General features: G+C 41.2%; 1 protein-coding gene across 2 annotated transcripts in view; it reads right to left on the bottom strand.

Moving 5' to 3' along the window:
• The window catches only part of LOC123764820 (uncharacterized protein F13E9.13, mitochondrial), a 74,863-nt gene that overhangs the window by 40,168 nt on the left and 14,126 nt on the right, over window positions 1–20,569 (bottom strand). For both annotated transcript variants that reach the window (XM_045753005.2, XM_045753004.2), the window contains exons 2-3: window positions 15,039–15,126; window positions 11,995–12,077 (exon numbers count right to left, since the gene is read on the bottom strand). In XM_045753005.2, the coding sequence (XP_045608961.2) occupies window positions 11,995–12,077; window positions 15,039–15,120 (165 nt within the window). In that variant the 5' untranslated portion in view covers window positions 15,121–15,126. The remainder of the gene's footprint in view (window positions 1–11,994; window positions 12,078–15,038; window positions 15,127–20,569) is intronic.

Here is a 20,569-nt window from a genome sequence, read left to right as displayed (position 1 = left end):
GGAGGCGCGTTGCGCACCCGAAGCCTGGGCCTGCAGGCACGTTGCGCAGTTAAAGGGTTAAGGCGAGCAGGGGATGGTTTGAGAAATTTAGAAAAAAAAGTGGAATTCATAGTGTTGTGAGGCATGGGGAGGCTGCTAGCTCAGACAAACCAGCGGCTGAAAGATTCATTGGCAAATTTAAGGATTTTGTGCAGAGTGAGGCATACCTACCACAACAAGTGTTTAATTGTGATGAGACAGGGCTATTCTTGAAAAGATTGCCAAAGAAAACATACATTACCAAGGAGGAGAAGTCATTGCCTGGACACAAGCCTATGAAAGATTGGTTTACTCTTGTGTTGTGTGGTAATGCGAGTGGCGATTTGAAAATTAAACCCTGGCTTGTGTATCATTCCGAAAATCCAAGGGTTTTCAAAAAATATAATGTGCAGAAACACAAAATGTGTGTGATGTGGAAGTCTAATGCTAAGGCATGGGTGACTAGGCAATTTTTTACGGAGTGGGTGAATTTGGTGGTGTGCCCTGCCATCAAAAAATATTTGCAGAACAGTTTGCCACTCAAGGCCCTGCTTCTCCTCGATAATGCTCCTGCCCATCCTCCAGGCTTGAAGGATTCATTAGAGGAGGAATTTAGTTTTGTTACAATAAAGTTCCTTCCTCCCAACACCACTTCTCTACTTCAGCCTATGAACCAGAAAATCATTTCCAGTTTTAACTCTTAAACTGCACATGGCATATATATATATATGCTCTGAGTAACATGTCCCTCCGTGTGCATGGCGTATATATATGCCCAAGGGTGCCAGGCATGATTCCAATGGCCCGCGGCTACACGGGGTTCACATTAGCTTCCTCAGGGCTCTTGTAAACAGACGCCATTTAAAAAAAAAATCGTGGGCAATATTCTCAGGTATGAGAGGCACAGTACCGTTCGAGCAACCAAGGTTAGCACACGCAGCATGAGCATACAGCATTGCTGTTCAGCTTGTGACCACAGCATCGCCGAAAAATGTCAAAATAAATATATAATTGCTATTATTTAGCGATGACAATATTACAGATGACCCCCTGACTGTGATATAAATAACCAGGGTTGTGATAATAGCAGGATTGTTGTAATAATTAGCGCTGTAAGAGGAGTGATGCTGAGGGACGGGGGGAGATTGCATCATTTACTGACTGTGTGGTCACCTGTTATTGTCTGCATTCACCATACCAGCTCAGTGGTTCTCTGTGGTGAACACAAATGTAGATACTTATATATAATGTGTGTATTAGTGTAATAACAGCAAAAGGATTATGCTGGGAAGAGCCATTTGGGTGACGGAGGTAATGTCGTCTGCATGATTTGTCTGGCTGTGCAGAGCGTGGCCATTATGCTCTTTGGGCACTCTACAAGCTTCGGTGTACAGTTACGGTGTATACAACATGTAGATACTTATATATAATATGTGTGTATATAGTGTAATAACACTGCAAACAGTATTGTTGGGGGAAAAAGTTTAGTGTGTGAGACCTCGAATGAGTGAGGGAGCCGCCAGCTGACTGTGTGCATAGCGATGACTCTTAGTGCCTGAACTAACTATAACAGCTTAGCTGTACAGTTGTGGTGAATAAAACATATACGTATTAATATATAACGTCTGTATATAGTGTCATAACACCACAAATGGTATTGTTGGGGGAGAAAGTTTAGTGCGTGTGACCTTGAATGAGTGAGGGAGCCGCCAGCTGACTGTGTGTATAGCGACGACTCTTAGTGCCTGAACTATAACAGCTTAGCTGTACAGTTGTGGTGAATAAAACATGTAGATTCTTATATATAACGTCTGTATATTGTGAATAAAATATAAAACAGGATGGTGGGAGGAAAAAGTGGGTGAGTGAGGCGTTGTTGAGGGAGTGGCTGGCTGGAGTGTAGTGGTAACTCCTCGTTGCTTTTCGACTCTCAATACCAACTTAGTGGTTCATTATGGTGAACAAAACATGCAGTTACTTATATATAACCTGTGTATAGAGTGTAATAGCAGCAAAACTATTTGTTTATTGTTTTATGAACATAATAATTGAATCACTAATATGCACACTATACTTTTGAGTATAGCGATTATTCACCACTTTTATTATATAAATATATTACAATACACACTATTGAGTAATATTACTGCAAAAAAAAACTAAGAGAAATCAGAGACATAGAAATAATTAAGTGATAATATCTTTATGGCAACTCCCACCTGTCAGTGCGGGTGATGCTGACCGGCTCTGACGACCACTCTGTCAAAGCCCACTTTTTGCCAGACTTCCTCGGTCAATTGCTCCCAAAATATGTCACCTATGATTTTTTTTTTAATTTTTCCCGTGCTCAGGGAACACAAATTAACATTTTAATAAGACAAAATCATTTTTTTTATTTTTTTTTTTATTGCACACAGGGGTGTAAATGTCCTCAGGACCCCTGAGCAGTGGAAGGGATAAGAAACTTTATGAAAGGGCACTTTTCTGGAGATGTGTCGAAGTGACGGATGCCACAAACCTCACCCTCAAAGAGTTCTGGAAAAACCATTTTAACATTTATAGTGCTTTAAAACTTATTGACAAAGCCTGGCAAGAAGTGACTGTAAGAACCATGATCTCTGGCTGGAGAAAACTGTGGCCTGAATGTGTTGCAGAACAAGACTGAGGGGTTTGAGCCTGAACCTGAAGTGCCTCTCGTTGAGGAAATTGTTTCTCTGGGTCGGCAATTGGGTTTGGAGTTGGATGGTGCTGATGTGGAGGAGTTGGTGGAAGAACACAACAAAGAACTGATCACCGAAGAACTACAAGCCCTTCAAAAGGAGCAGCAAGAAGAGGCAGCTGAGGAAATTTCTTCAGGGGAGGATGTGCCAGTACAGAATGTCTCTTCCTCAGCACTTAAGAAAATGTGTGCAGCATGGGAAGAATTGCAAACCTTTGCTGAAACGACTCACCCAAATCAAGCTGCAGTAGGTCATTGCCTTAACCTATTCAATGACACTGTGATGCATCATTACAGACAAATGTTAAAACGAAGGGAAAAACAAATGTCTCTTGACAAATTTGTAGTGAGACAAACAAGCACTGAACCACAACCAGGTCCTAGTGGTATTCAGGCAAAATGTAGGAGAGAGAGAGTACCCCCAGAGAAAACATCACTGCCTGATGTGATAATGGAAGGGGACTCCCCTTCCAAACAGTAACAACTCTCCTCCTCCCCCCTCATCACCATCTTCCATACACCATTAAGAGCCCTCCATAAAAGTAAGATAAACTTAGGTACTGTATTGTAGTTAGAAAAAAAACATTGTATCAGTATAAAATGTATTTTTATGTTAATATTTTGGAGGGTGGGGGACGGATTAATTCAATTCCCTTTATTTCTTATAGGAAAAATCGCTTTGACTTACGATATTTCGACTTACGATCTGTCTCTGGGAACAGATTAGCATCATACGTCGAGGTCCCATTGTAGTATACTGACTAGTAAGGAATTCTTTTAAAATAAATGAAGTTAAAAAACTAACAAATATTTCTAGGCCTAGTATAGCACACATATGTACTATATTAAGCCTCAGATATTGTGTATTAGGACTAGGAAGGTTAGGTTAGTTTAGTTTTATCAAAGCAACACAAGTTTAAATAATTTTCCAATTTGTCCAACTCAATAGTTCAAATTTCTATGCTGACCAAACCACACACTAGAAGGTGTGTAGTTTGGTCAACATATTTTAGCCACGTTATTGGGACGTCTGAGTTCAGATTTCTACTATCTAATTTTGTTGTATACTATTTTGCATATACAGTAGCACCTCGACATACGATTGCCCTTACTTACGATAATTTCGAGTTACGATATAAATTTCATCGAAAAATGCGACTCGACATCCGATGGTGTCGTCGACATCCGATATTTGTTGGTACACGTTCGGGTCGGCCGAGCGCGTGGTTCCCGGTCACGCGGTCCGACCTGTCTCAGTTTACTACAGCTACCCGCTTAGTGACGATCGCGCCTATAAGAAATTCCGCTTTTGTGGTGATTTTTTGCATTTTGAACATTAAAGTAATTATTATATAATACACCATGAGTCCCAGAGAAGTCAGTGGTAAGGCTCAACATATGAGATCCCATGTAAGAATGACCATAGAGCAGAAACAAGAGATCATTCGTAAATATGAAGATGGTGTGCAGGTAGGTGAACTGGCTAGGCAGTACAACACATCTCAGTCAACGATATCCACCATACTAGCTAAGAAAAAGGACATTATGGGTGCTAAAGTGATGCATCATTACAGACAAATGTTAAAACGAATGGAAAAACAAATGTCTCTTGACAAATTTGTAGTGAGACAAACAAGCACTGAACCACAACCAGGTCCTAGTGGTATTCAGGCAAAACGTAGGAGAGAGAGAGTACCCCCAGAGAAAACATCACTGCCTGATGTGATAATGGAAGGGGACTCCCCTTCCAAACAGTAACAACTCTCCTCCTCCCCCCTCATCACCATCTTCCATACGCCATCAAGAGCACTCCATAAAGGTAAGAGTAACTTTGGTACTGTATTGTAGTTAGAAAAAAACATTGTATTCAGTATAAAATGTATTTTTATGTTAATATTTTGGAGGGTGGGGAACGGATTAATTCAAATCCCTTTATTTCTTATGGGAAAATTCGCTTCGACTTCCGATCCGTCTCTGGGAACGGATTAGCATCGGAAGTCGAGGCCCCATTGTACACCTGTACTATGGTCCACATTATTATTACAAGTATTGTACTACCAAAACAGGAGGAGGAGCTGTATAATCACAATTGATAGAGGCTCCATCTTTCCAAAAGGTTGTGCATATCAGATTGAATTTAATATTACTTGCATGACCATGACTGCCAATGGTAACCCTTAACCAGGCAATGAGAGGGCGGATTTCATTGAAACTTTTAAAATACTGAACAAGTTAAGCGAATGTTGATCCAGATATTTTCTTTAGGTCAGATGTAACACAAACAAGGAGCAACAGTTTCAAGCTCAACAAGCTACAATGTAGGACTGAGAACAGAAGATGCATTTTCACCCACAGGGTTATAAACCCATGGAACCACTTACCCACCCAAGCCATAACTGTCAAAACTGTGATGAATTTCAAAATATACATGGAAAAGATCATCTAGGCAAATGGGGGGGGGGGGGAACCTTCAATAAGCCGCCAGCTTTCTGTCCTCACCGAGGCCATAAAGGTTAGTGGCCCCTCAGGTAAACTAACACCTACCAATGAATCCATCCCCCCATCCCCCCACACGCCGGGCCGCACCTTGCCAGCACCACTTACAAACACTTCACCTAACCTCAGCTATATCTACTAATTACTTCCTATGTACATCCTGGCACAGCAAACACCCTCAAACCAATAGGAAAGTGGAGAAGGGTGGGAGGGAGTGGGAACATCAGAATGAACATATGAAAAGAGCTATTCACAAACTGAAAGTATATTTTCTAAGTTAGTCATTCTGGTCCCCAAAGGAACAGAATTTACTGGAATGCTGTATCTGATTTACCCGAGGGCCACTAACACTAGTAGCCTCGACAAAGACAGGAAGCCAGCGGCTTGTTGAAGGTCCTCCCATTTGCCTTGCTGATCTTTTCCAGGTAGATAAACATCAGACAGATTGATTTTCCAGTTAGATAAACAAAGAATGTATGATATATCTAGACAAAAATAAAAATGGAAGGGAAACTAATACTGAAGAGAGAGAGAGAGAGGAATCATCTAGAAGACTGAGCTCCTGGCCACTTGGCACAAATAGGGTCTATAACCTGAGAAAAGTATGAATCCCAATACATCACCGTTACACTGTAAACACACACCTTATCAAGCCCAACCCAACCCATCATAACTAAACCTAAAAAAAAAAATGGATAAGATGTTTGTTTTTTATATATGGTGTGCACAAGGCATATGACATTACTGACATCATAATTTTCATGCCGGTACAGATTTTAGACCCTAGTGCTTGGCAATGCTTCAGGCAAATACCTTGAGTAATTACTGCTCAGTCACATGCAGCCTCTGCTCCAGTAAACTGCACTGTCATGATGCTCCTGTACTGTAATACTAATTTCTATTTATTTATTTATTTATTCATTTATTTATTTACTTTATATACAAGAAGGTACACTGGAGATTAACAGCGACCATAGAAATTAAGTTGATTTTACATTCTTGTAAAGCCACTAGCATGCATAGCGTTTCGGGAAAAATCCTTAAACTAACAGATAATTTTAGACAATTCACAACAAAATTGACAAAAAATATTTACAGGTAATTTACAGCTTTACTATACAGGTACAGATAATTTTAAGTAAAATAATTACAGCAAATCATCAAAAATGTTTACAGGAACATTGCAAGAACTTTTGACACAAAAGCAGATTAGAATAATACACAATAATAACAATATACAACAATGAAAGAATTATTAGGTACATTAGGACAACATTCCAGGGTTATACATTGGTTCACTGAAGCAAAATAGGATCATTTCAAGGAATAATGCAGCATGATATGTACTCAATACAACAACCATGATATCAGATGATATCCAAGATTTCAAGATCCAAGGTAAAGCAAAATGGCTTAGGTACAAGTATTGGGGGATTAGGTAGCGCTAGGTACAGTGCAAGATAAAGCACCAGACAGAAAACTATGAAGATGAAATAAGGTACCTTTTGGTTTTATTTTGGAATAAGGCAAAGTTGGACAGCTTTTCAATTCATTAGGGAGTGAGTTCCATAGACTGGGTCCCTTTATTTGCATAGTGTGTTTACACAGATTAAGTTTGACTCTGGGGATATCAAAGAGATATTTATGTCTGGTGTGGTGGGCATGTGTTCTATTACATCTGTAATATAATAATATTTATTTATAAAACTCCAGCGTTGAATGTATTGAAACACCAATTTCTTGTTGAGCGCCGGTGGGTCCCTGAAAATAATATCTCTGATAGTGCGTCATACTACAAGGTCCCATCAGTTTGAGTTCTATAGCCCTATTGGGGACTAGCACCAGAACCTGGCCTGCTCACAGAGGTGCAGAGATCAGAGGCATTTATGTATTATTTATTATTTATTTATACAAGAAGGAACATTAGGTTTGAAAAAGTACATGACAATGATGTTCTTACATTCTTGCAAAGCCACTAACATGCATAGCATTTTGGGCAGGTCCTTAATCTAACAGAAAGGTTATAAGAGGTACCTTGCAACAAAATTTGAGTTCAACATAATAACTACAATATAAATTGATGGAAATGATTACACTGGTGAAATTGCAGGTCTTAAGTACTAATATTGGGGAAGTGGGTAGCACAAGATACAGTGTGTTTGAAGTACAAGGTAGCTAACTATGAGGATGAGGTAGGAAACTATGAGGGAACTATTGAGCTGTTCATGTATGCCACCCACTGGGAAAGACACCCAGGAAGTCAGAAAAACAAAGCAAATCACTGCTGGCTTCAAACGAGACCACAGCCTCGAGAATTGACGAAAGAACTCTTTAACCCCTGGGAGGTACAGCTATTAATAGCTGACAACAGCACAGTGCACAAGAAAAAACATTAAAAAAAAAATTTCCTTCTTTTGTTAAAAATGCATTTCCTGATCATGGGGGAAAAAAATTGTATGTGACATATTATGGCCATGAAAGGGCAAAGAAGTCTTGCATGATACTTGCCCTGGGGCGGTCTGCGCCAGCAAAGCTGTTTGGCTGGAGTTGCCACACATCTTACGCAATACTCTAAAACATGTATATACAGTACAGTGGTACCTCGGTTTAAGAGTTTAATCCGTTCCTGGAGACGGCTCGTATTCCGAAAACTCGTATTCCGAAGCTAATTTCCCCATAAGAAATAATGGGAAATGAATTAATCCGTTCCTGACTACCACAAAAACCCCACATCAAACTAAATTTTTATACCTAATTCATCTAAATAAACCTACAAAACTATGTTCAAGCTATTACTTACCTTGCTGTTGAATGCTGTAGGCATATGGAAGATGGTGAGGAGGGGGGAGGAGGAGAGGAGTTACTGTTTGGAAGGGGAGTCCCCTTCCATTATCACATCAGGCAGTGAGGACTTCACTGGTGAGCACACACTGGCACATTTTGCCTGCATACCACTAGGACTTGTTTGTCTTACTAAGAATCTGTCTAAAGACACTTGTTTTTCCCTACATTTTAACACTTGTCTGTAGTAAGACATCACATTATCATTTAAAAGGTCAATGCAACGGCCTGCTACAGCTTTATCTGGGTGAGTTTTTTCAACAAAACTTTGCAGTTCTTCCCATACTTCACACATTTTCTTAATCAAGAAGGGACATCCTCTACTGCCTCTACTCACAGCTATTTTCTTAGGTTGAACCTTATCAATGGCTTTCTTGAGACCCATGGCGAGATATATAATAACTTTTATGCTCAAATGGCCAAAAAAACGACATAAAACTGTAAATACTTGTGAAGAATTCAGGAGGGATAGTCACTGGGCGGGAGACAATGGTAAACTGAGGGGCGACGATCGCCGTATCACCACGCGCTAGGTCAGCCTGAACGTGTATCAACAAACTCGCGTTCCGAGGTAACCCTCACCTTCCGAGACACATTTTCCGAGGAAATCCGGCTCGTATTCTGAAAAACTCGCATACAGGGACACTCGTGTTCCGAGGTACCACTGTACTGTATATGATATGTGCCATCCAGTCAGTTATGCCAAATATGAACGATTTGCACTCTGCATGGGTTAAAAAATATAAACAAATGATAGAAAGTTAATGAAACTATCCACAAAGAAGGAAAACTGGGAACTTACCAGGGAGGGAGGAGCACCACAGGAAAGACTACGAAACAGAGACTCCGAGCCATAACACATGACCTAAAGCCACATAAAGGGGTCCTGGGAGCCCAGGCACACTGACATCATATTTGTCTCTCAAATTTTTCCTTCATCATACTGTCAGTGTCTCAAATGTTTCCTTCATCATACTATCACAGTCACAAATGTTTCCTTCATCATACTATCAGTCACAAATGTTTCCTTCATCATACTATCACAGTCACAAATGTTTCCTTCATCATACTATCACAGTCACAAATGTTTCCTTCATCATACTATCACAGTCACAAATGTTTCCTTCATCATACTATCACAGTCACAAATGTTTCCTTCATCATACTATCACAGTCACAAATGTTTCCTTCATCATACTATCACAGTCACAAATGTTTCCTTCATCATACTATCACAGTCACAAATGTTTCCTTCATCATACTATCACAGTCACAAATGTTTCCTTCATCATACTATCACAGTCATAAATGTTTCCTTCGTCATGCTATCACAGTCACAAATATTTTCTTCATCTTTTCCTTTCTTTTCATGTTTCTTTCATATCACCTCTTTTTCTTTTACCTTCTATCTTTGGGCATATTTAACACCTCAAGCCTCTCCTCGTAATTCTTGTCTTTCAGTTCCAGAAGCCATTTCATAGCATGCCATTGCACCTTTTCCAGTTTATTGATGTGCTTCTTGATATGGATACCATGTAACTGCTGTATATTTCAATTTTGGTCTCAGAAAAGTCATAAACAGTTTCTATAGTACTGTACTGTATTTCACTATCCATATAATGAAAAGCAATTCTGAAGTTGGAAAGGGACATATATGCTCCTCTCACAATGCTCTTTGTGTTCCTCTGGTGAAAGCTCATGATCCAAAACCATCCCTTGATGTCATTCTTTATTAGAGTTCGTTAATTCCTTTCCACATAATTTATAAGTTGTGTCGTCTATTTTCTCCTATTCCACACTCCATCACATGGCATTTATTCACATTATAATCATCTGCATCTTCTATCTTCCCCAGTATCTTAGCATCACCCACAAACATGTTCATATAATTCTGTATTCCCTTTGGTAGATCGTTTATGTAGACGATGAACATTACTGGTGCAAGAACTGAACCCAGTGGTATTCCACTAGTAACACTTCTACAAAGTTGCTGCCTTTGTTTTCTTCTCCGTTGTGATACCTGTGGTGCTCCCTCTTTCATGGTTTATCCCTTACTTTTTATGTGGTTAGGTAGCTTCAGGGAGCCACAAGGGGCTTCCCCCAGAAAACATTGTCATTTGCTTTCATTCCCTGTCTGGGATTGTATTCAAAAATTCAAATTCAAATGTTTATGTTCACTTACGTCCTCTAATTACTCAACACAAAGCTGCTATTAGGACAATATCCAATTCTGGCCCCAGACATCACTCGGTACCCCTACTCAAATCTCTGAATATGTTAGACATTAAGTCACTGCACATTCTCTCATGTGTATTATACATATATAAAACGCTAAACTATAATGCCAATCCTGATCTCAAAAGCTTCATAGAAGGTTGTAACAGAACCCATGAGCACCACACCAGAAATAAATACAGTTTTGATATTCCTAGAGTACGACTTAATCAAACCAGAAATGCTCTACAAATCAAGGGGCCCAGAATGTGGAATGACCTTCCCAACCATGTTAAAGACTGTACCTCTCTCAACCAGTTTAAGTTAAAAACGAAGCTATACCTAATAAATTCCCTGTAACCTACCTTACCCCTCTGTTGTCAACCCATGTATGTTTTTTGTTTTTTTTTTGTTTTTCAAATCAATGCTGTTTGAATGTAATTTTCTGTAATAATTTGTAATTGTATTTGTGCTGCTTTTTCAACAATGTTCCCCCCTCTTTTACCTCTATTTTTATTTGTTCTCAACACATTTTATTCTTTTTACCCATTAGTTTTAAGCTTTAGTCATTAATGTTTTTCCTGCCCGAAACGCTTTGCGTAATAGTGGCTTTAGGCATTGTATGTACTAGCTCTATCTATAAAGCCAACAAACTTTGTAAAATCTCTTTATGTATGTACCTTACCTAAATAAAAATTATTATTATTATTATTATTATTATGTTTATTCTGGTAAATTACATACATACAAGAGGTGATATAAAAATTGATAGATTTATAGATAGAGCTAGTACATACAATGCCTAAAGCCACTATTACGCAAAGCGTTTCGGGCAGGAAAAACACTAAAGACTAAAACTTAATACTAATTGAGATTAAAGTATAAAATGTGTTGAGAAAAAATAAAAATAAAAAAGGAGGGAACATGGCAGAAAAACAGCAAAAATACAATTAGGTCAACAAACAGCATTGTTTATAAATAACAGACATGGGTTGACAATAGAGGGGTAAGGTAGGTTACAGGGAATTTATTAGGTAGTGCTTAGTTTTTATCTTAAACTGGTTGAGAGAGGTACAGTCTTCAACATGGTTGGGAAGGTCATTCCACATTCTGGGTCCCTTGATTTGTAGAGCATTTCTAGTTTGATTAAGTCGTACTCTTGGAATATCAAAACCGTATTTATTTCTGGTGTGGTGCTCATGGGTTCTGTTACAACCTTCAATGAAGCTTTTAAGGTCAGGATTGGCATTACAGTTCAGCGTTTTATATATATATAATACAAATGAGTGGATGCGCAGTGACTTAATATCTAACATATTCAGAGATTTGAGTAGGGGTACCGAGTGATGTCTGGGGCCAGAGTTGGATATTGTCCTAATAGCAGCTTTGTGTTGAGTAATTAGAGGACGTAAATGATTTTGGGTAGTAGAACCCCAAGCACAAATACCATAGTTGAGATATACATATTAGTATACTTGAGATGTACATATTAGTATACTTAATGTGACTGGTGACATGCATTTGCTTAACTCGTGTTTGGTGGTTGTGTGAAAGCACTAAAAGATAATGGTAGATAATATGAACTTTGTCTACAATATACAGATAATGTAAAATGTATGTACAGTTTAACATTATAATGTTTAACATTATAATGTGAAACAATCAGAGACAATAAAATCTTCTTAAAAATGTAAATTAAAACTTACAATTTCAGCCTCCTTATAAATCTGGGCTTGTGAACATGCCATCTCCACCAACTCCTCTACCCCATGATGGTTCATTGGAGTTCCTGCCAGTGTTTCAAAATAAACGCATTTAAATAATGTTGTAGCTTATGCATGGGTAGTGAAATAAATGTGCATAAATTAGTATTTACTTGAGAGCAAGCAAAGTAACAATATATATTTATTTTATATACAGCCTGTATATAAATAAATATATATTCAATATATATTGGCAAGCAGTTGGTATGGGACTACACGTGGCAAGCAGTTGGTATGGGACTACACGTGGCAAGCAGTTGGTATGGGACTACACGTGGCAAGCAGTTGGTATGGGACTACACGTGGCAAGCAGTTGGTATGGGACTACACGTGGCAAGCAGTTGGTATGGGACTACACGTGGCAAGCAGTTGGTATGGGACTACACGTGCGTATCAACCCTGGCTAACACCTACATTGACCTCAGTGTTGCACAACCAGGTGGCGCTGCCACCCACAGGGAAGCAGCCAAATCCCGTAAGTACAGAGAACTGGATCACCACTACAATTTTGTCCCCATTGCTTCTGAGACACTCGGCGCCTGGGGTAAAAGTGCTACCAGTTTTTTGAAGGAACTGGGTTCTAGGCTCATTGAAACAACAAGGGACCCCTAGAGCTGCCAGCTTTCTTTTTCAGCGCCTCAGCATGGCGATACAGAGGGGAAATGCGCACTGCATTCAGGGTACCTGCCCGCCATCTGAGGAGCTGGAGGAACTCGACAACCTATGATAACCATCTTTGTACCCTATATGTAACTCCTTTTTTGTAACAAAGTTCAAATAAAACAAATATATATGTGTGCATACAAAAGAATGGGGGTGGTAGGAGAAGATAATATTGGTGTTCAGTGAGAAACCACAAGGTCTCCTCTGAATATTTTTTATTTTCTTCTCCGAGGCTATGGGTCCCCACATTGGCACCAGAGGTGGTACCCTCACAAACTTCAATAGATATGTATATATTATACTATATATACGGGACTATACTTGTGTATCCACCCTGGCAACCCCATACATCAACCTCTCTGCTGGCCAAGCAGGAGCCGCGGCGACACAAAGAGAAAGATACAAGTCAACCAAGTACAGGGAATTAGATCACCGGTACAACTTCGTTTCAATAGGATCTGAGACCCTAGGTCCATGGGAAGAGAGTGCAAGAAGATTTCTTAAGGAACTTGGTTCCAGGCTCATTGACACCACAAGAGACTCTAGAGCAGCAAGTTTTCTCTTCCAGCGCCTCAGTGTCGTGATCCAGAGGGGAAATGCCCGTTACGTCCTCGGTTCCTGCCCAACATCGGAGGAGTTCGAGGAAATCTACAGCCTTTAGAAAACAAACTTCTCCTTATGTCCTCTTAATGTTCATTTTTTGTAAACAATCATATATGTAACTGTATAATCGTGTATAATATAGTGTACAACATAAAAAAGGGGGGAGTGGTAGTAGAAGTGAACACTCATACGTATTCAGAGTTAAATGGCAAGTTTTTATCTGAATACTCTGTGTTCCCTCTTTTGAGGCTGTGGGTCCCTACAATTGCACCAGAGGTTATAACACACACACACTCAGTGGAACCTCGGTTCTCATATGCCCCTGTTCTCGTGTTTTTCGGTACTCATACTCAATTTCTCTGAAAAATTTGATTCGGTACTCGTTGTTTGCCTCGGTGCTCGGAGTTTGTTCATACAAGTACAGGTCCACCATGAGAGCGTGGCGCTTCAGTTCTTAGGATGGATCGCCATCGTGGGGGTCTGGGGCTTCCCCTTCCCCCTCCCATGGAACAGGGGAAGGGAGGGGTGCGCAGACAGCGGCATGGCGACATGATGATGTCATGTTCATTTGCTAATTTGCTTGGAGAGTTCTGTCCACTCGTTCGGCTTTTGGTAGCAATAGTTTCACCAGTATAGGGGTTTGTTTTGGGGGTGCCTACCTTTCTGGGTGCCAGACCAGGTTGATGGCAGACATAGAATGCTTCCAACCACATGGGGATTTCTGTAGGCCATTGCTCCTCGTGCCTCTTTGAGGGGGGCCAGGTTCTGGCTCGTGATCCCCATTAGGCAAGAAGTCCATGCATTTTGACTGATGCCAGAGAGCTAATAGTTACATATCAGCCTGGATATCTCCGGGGAGCTGACGGGGCTCCCACCAGAAAGTATGTTGTGAGAGCCAAAACTAGTCTGAATAACCGGAACTTTAAGAGCGCTTAGCAGGAATGAGTGTAATCATGATGTATTGGTGCATCACATTCACGCAAAGTGACTGATGGTCAAGTCTGTCGATATATTTAGTTAAAATTACTATTTACTGTTATGTTTCAATTTCTGCTGTTTCATTCAACATGTAATTATTGTCATTCTTTTTTCTCTCACATCTTGCCCGAAACGCTGTACGTATTTGTGGTTTTAGGAATAGCATATATATTAGCTCTATCTAGAAATCCAACTTTCTGCTTGCATCTCATTTTGTATGTATGTATGTATGTATGTACTTTTACCTATATAAAGTATTACTGTATTATTATTATTATTATTGAGAAAAAATTTGAAAAAATTATAGAATATTGAGATTTTCTCATTTATGCAATCAAAATAGTGTGATTACTGTGTATTATTATTATTATTATTATTATTATTATTATTATTATTATTATTATTATTATTATTATAAGAACTAGGGGATCAAGGAGCTGGGTGTGCAGTCATCAGGTGGTGTGCAGGTAGAACTAACGAGTGAACTGCTAAATGACCAAATGGTTAATTCACTTTTGGGTCTCATTTTCTGCCAGATTAAATTCAGTGAAGCTTTCCAGGTAACTAACAACAAGGAGGCACCTTAAGAGCCCTCCAAGAAAAGCCAATATTTTTTTAAAATGACCAACAACAGATGCAACAGAATTCGAGGTGAAACAGAACGCGCTCACTCCCAATTAGTGTGCTGGAGTGAGATTACACTGTACAGTAAATACAAAAATATTGCACACAATAAAACTTACCTGGCAAAGCCTTAACATGAATCATCCCAATCACTGCACCTCTGGAGCAACGGAAAACTTCCCCAAATCTTGAGAGGGCCATTTTCTCCTGTAAGAGGGATCAACCAATAATGTAATTACTCAAAATTACAATCAAAATAATAATTTATAATTCATTGTGTTGGAGGACAGGCAGCCAGTTTATACATATAGTACATGTTAGGCTTATATCGCGGTCCCTCCCCAGGGTCAAATTACCGAACCCCCCCCCCCCTCAGGAAGCAATCCTACAACAAGCCAACTAACTTCTCCGTACCTATTTACTGCTAGATGAATATGTGCATTAGATGATAGGAAACACACCAAACCATTTCTGTCCTGCCCGCGATTCGAACCTGGAATTCTCGACTGTGAGTCCAGAAAGAATCCAACTGTACCACTGTGACCCTTAAACTATGGATCTGCTAGTTCCTGTTTGCCCTTTTTACTTTCTTCAAATTCATGTCTAATAGCACATTTTAAAATTCTCCTTCATAGCCCAAGATTATGTTCAACATTGTCTTTCTGGGGGAGCCCCGTCGGCTCCCTGGAGCTTTACCAGGCTGATATGCTAATGTCAGACTTTGGCATCAGTCATGTGTATGGAGTTCTAGGGCCTACCGGGGGACCACGGCCAGAACCTGGCCCCCTCAGAGAGGCAAGGGGAGCAATGGCCTATAGAAACCCCCGTATGGTTGGAAGCATTCTATGTCTGCCATCGACTGGGTCAAGCATCCAGAAAGGTAAGCATTCAAAAACAAACCCCTATTCTGGTTAAAATTGCTACCTAAGCCGAACTAGTGGATAGAACTCCCCAACAGAAAACAAGCAAACTAGTATGACGTCACACGTCACCGCGCCGCTGTCTGTGCAGCTCCCCCCTCCCCGGGAGGGGGAAGGGGGAGCCCCAGACCTCCCACACTGGCTATCCACCCATCAGTTCTTTGGCTGATGCTATAGGCATGTTGTGTGCTCCGGCTCCAGTAGTTGTTTCAGCACTGTACCTAGAGTGTGTTGTCTGTCTTCTAGGTGATGTGTGAGCCGGGAGTGAGTCTCCAGTACTCAGGACTGCTTACGTTCTGCCTCGCGGTCTCGCCTCAGGTTGGTGGTCGGGTGACTTCGTGGTAGGTGTCCCACCTGCGTACTTCTTCTTGGCAGCAGTATGGGGTATTTTGGCGGTCCTTCCTTTTCCTCCTGTCCCTTCTTAAGTGGCTGCAGTTGTTAGCGTCGGCTTGGTTTTCTGGTGGGGGTTGGGGGCCATCGTCTTGCCACATACTGTTGCCTCTTTTCGTGAGGCGCTGGCGAAGCTGCTTCGGCTTGCTTTCGGTCTTGGTGTTGCTTCTGCACCGTTAGTAAGCTGTCTCGTGCATTGTTTCACTTCCGGCCTGTTTGTGCGCCGCTTGCACCGTCCTGGTCTCTGGTCAGCGTGCTCTGTCTTCTCCTCGGTTGGTAGTGCCCCTTCAGTTCCGGTTTGTTTTTTCATCGGCTCTTTTTCCTTTTGGCATTTGCCTCTGGGGGTCAGGTCGCGGAGTTTCTTGCTCCTTCGGTTTTAGCGTTTAGGTTGTTCCGTGGCAGCAGTCTCCATTTTTTCTGGCACGAGGTGGGGCCGCTGCGTTCTGGAGGGGTCCTTGGTTTGTTGGTGTTTGGTTGGTCGGGCCGGGGGCGTGTCGTGTTTTGTGTTCAGTGGCGGCCCTTCGCTGTTATTTGCGTGCCACGGCATCTGTGTCCGGGGCGCATTTTGCGTTGATCCGGTTCTGTTCTTCCCGGTTCGCGGGTGACGGTGTCCCAGGTTGTCAGCCGTGTGCTTGTGGCTAACCTGCCTGTGTTCTTCCCCCATGCCCATGGCATTCGTGGCCTTGCTGCTCTTGCTGCCGTCTGAGCGACGTGTCCTTGCTGTCATTCGGGCATGGTTTTTTGGTGTTCGTACTGGGGCCTTGCTGCTCATTGTTCTAGTGTTGTTCCCAGGCCCTTTCAGGGCTGTGGCGCCTTGAGTTGGCGTTTGCTGCCGGTTGTCTCGCTTCTGTGTTGGGGTGTGTGGTGTCCGCCTCCCGGTTTCGTCCCTTTGACCTTCCTCTGTGGGTAGTTAGCTCCGGGGAGCCGACGGGGCTCCCCCCAGAAAACCAGCGTTGAATGTAATGAAATGCCATTTTCTGGGTGAGACCCGGAGGCTCCCCGGCAACCCTCCCTCCCTCCGGTTGGCGGTTTTTCGCGTGTTTTGACATCCAGCCTCAGAACTGATGGGTGGATAGCCGGCGTGGGAGGTCTGGGGCTCCCCCCTTCCCCCTCCCGGGGAGGGGGGAGCTACGCAGACAACAGTGCGGTGACGTGTAACGTCATACTAGTTTGCTTGTTTTCTGTTGGGGAGTTCTATCCACTAGTTTGGCTTTAGGTAGCAATTTTAACCAGAATAGGGTTTTTTTTGGGGAATTCTTACCTTTCTGGATGCTTGACTCACTCGATAGCAGACATAGAATGCTTCCAACCACACGGGGGTTTCTATAGGCCATTGCTCCCCTTGCCTCTCTGAGGGGGGCCAGGTTCATGTCTGGTAAAGCTCCGGGGAGCCTCCGAGTCTCACCCAGAAAATGGCGTTTCATTACATTCAACGCTGGTTTTATTTACTTCATTTGACCAGGGCATGAACATGATCATATTCTTGAAACCCAATGTGTATGGTGAAAAACAACAGTAGTTTGTAGCGATCCCCTTGTTAAGTGTAATTTCCGAAGTGTAGTTATAGGATAAGAGCTACACTTGTGGTGTCCCTTCTTCCCAGTACTCTGTCATATAACGCTTTGAAACTACTGAAGGCTTTGGCCTCTACCACCTTCTCACTTGACTTGTTTCAACCGTCTACCACTCTGCTTGCAAAATAAAATTTTCTAATTTTTTTTGGCACCTTTGTTTCCTTAGCTTGAGTCTATGACCTCTTGTTCTTGAGGTTGCTAGTTTCAGGAATTCCTCTTTGTCACTTTGGTAGATTCCCATTATTATTTTTAAGGGGGGATCATATCTCCTCTTTTTCTTCTAGCTTTGACATATTTATTGCCTTTAACTTCTCGTCATAACTTTGATTTTCAGGTTTGGAAGCCATTTTGTTGCATGCCTTTGCACCTTTTCCAGTTTATTTATGTGCTTCTTGAGATTTAAGCACCATACAACTGCTGTATATTCCAATTTTGGTCTCACAAAAGTCATGAATAATTTCTTTGGTATTTCATCACCCAAATAATTAAAAGCAATTTTGAAGCTGAAAAGTACAGCACAAGCTCCTTGCACAATGTCCTCTATGTGTTCCTCTGGTGACAGTTTACTATCCAGAACCCCCCTCCTCCCTAGATCTCTATTATATTTCTTGAATTCCTTTCCACATAATTTGTATGTTGTGTAGGATCTATTTTCTCCTATTCCACATTCCATAACATAGCATTTATTCACATTGAATTCCATTTGCCACATGGTGCTCCAAGCACTTATTTTATCTAGGTAAATTTCAGAGGCATGACAATTGTCTACAACTCTTCTCTTCCCTAGTTGTTTATCATCATCAGCAAACATGTTCATTTAATTCTGTATTCCTTCTGGTAGATCATTTATGTAGACGATAAACATTACTGGTGCAAGTACCCTATGGTACTCTGCTAGCAACACTCCTCCAGTCAAATACAATGTCTCTGATTACCACCCTCAGCTCATCAGAAAAATTTTCATTCATGTCCGTAGTCTTCCTGTCACCCCTCCAGCATGATCCAGTTTCCGAAAGAACCTCTCGTGTGGGACTTTTTTCTTTTTAGAAGTCTTTTTTTTTTTAAGGTCCAGATATGCAGTCAACCCAACTATCTCTTTACTGTAGAATCTCTGTGAGTTTATCATAAAAATTAAGTTGATTTGTTTCACAGGATCTTCCTGTTCATAAACCATACTGCCTGTCTATGTTATGTCATTACTCTCAAGCTGTTCTACCCATTTGGTTTTAATTTTTATTCTAGTGTTTTGGCTACCACTCTTGTTAATGATATGAGTCTGTAATTTAGAGGATCTTCTCAGCTATCATTTTTGAAGATTGGAACTACAGTATGTTTGTCTTTTTTAAATACACTATCTGCTAAGATTCCTGTGGACAAAGATATCTGGAATATCAGTTGAAGTGGAATGCTTAACTCGGTTGCACATTCTCTCAGCACCCAAGATGAAACTCTCAGCACCCACAGTGAAACTCCATCTGGTCTAACAGTTTTATTTCTTCCTAGCCCCTTAACACTTTCGCGCACCGGGCGCGGGACCTCCCCACTACCCCAGGTGGGCTTGGGCGTTCCGCAGGAGCACGAGGGAGAGCGCGATAAATTCTGAAACGTGTATAAACTTTTCAACATTGTCAGCTCAATTCTCGTCCTAAGATATTCAATTTGGTATCAATATGTTCGCAATAGAATTTTCTACAGGACTAAATGCATATAAACTCCAAAAGCCCGGCTTACCATCCGCAACTAACAGAGAAAGTGAGAGAAAGTTACCCGGGAGCGCACAAGAATGATAAAATGTTTACACTCTTTTTCAGTTTTGTCAACTCAATTCTCGTCCTAGGTCTTTCATTTTGGTATCAACGTGTTCGGAATAGAATCCCCAACAGGCCTATATGCATATAATATAAAAAACAGCAGCGATCTCTACCCACCGACATGATGAAAACAGGCCGCTGTTACAAGAAAGAGAGCGCTGCGCCGCCCCAAGGCGCTTCTCACTATGAAAAGTGAATAATCTTTTCAACTTTGTCATCTCAATTCTCGTCCTAGGTTTTTCAATTTGGTATCAATGTGTTCGCAATAGAATTCTCTACAGGACTAAATGCATATAAAGCCCAAAAACCCGGCAAGAAAGTGAGAAAGTGAGAGCGTGTTACCCGGGAGCGAGCCAGAGCAATAAAATGTGTACACTCTTCACTGTGGACATCTCAATTCTCGTCTTAAGTCTTTCATTTTGGTATCATTGTCTTCGCAATAGAATTCCCTACAGGAGTATGCAAATATAAAGTCCAAAAGCCCGGCGTAGCACCCACAGCAAACAGATAAAGTGACGGAGTATAATCCCAGTAAGCGCCAATAAAATGGGTATTCTGTTTTCAACTTTGTTACCTCAATTCTGGTCCTAGGACTTTAATTTTGGTATCAATGTATTCACAATGAAATTCCCTACAAGAATATATGCATATAATGTGCAAAACCGCTGCAAGACCTTCCCGAAAAAAACGCTACTGTTGCCGCGCTTTGGACTCAATGCTGAGTTCTCGCCGGACTTGCCCCCGTTTTGCGGAGGACTCAATGCTGAGTCGTCGCTGGGCAAAAGTGTTAAGTAAATTTTTCACTTCATCTCAAGACATATATGTACTCTATGGTGTTTTCTGGAATTGGCATTGTGTTTGGCTCTCTGAAAACTTCATTTTGCACAATCCCTTCGGAATTGTTCATTTTGTGTTTCACACATTTATTTTTCATTCTTAGTGAACCTGTTCCCCC

This window comes from Procambarus clarkii, chromosome 48 (assembly GCF_040958095.1).
Source record: "Procambarus clarkii isolate CNS0578487 chromosome 48, FALCON_Pclarkii_2.0, whole genome shotgun sequence".
Taxonomy (NCBI): Eukaryota; Metazoa; Arthropoda; class Malacostraca; order Decapoda; family Cambaridae; genus Procambarus; species Procambarus clarkii.
Note: the sequence above shows the minus strand (reverse complement) of the source record. Positions and strands in the feature narration are given on the sequence as shown.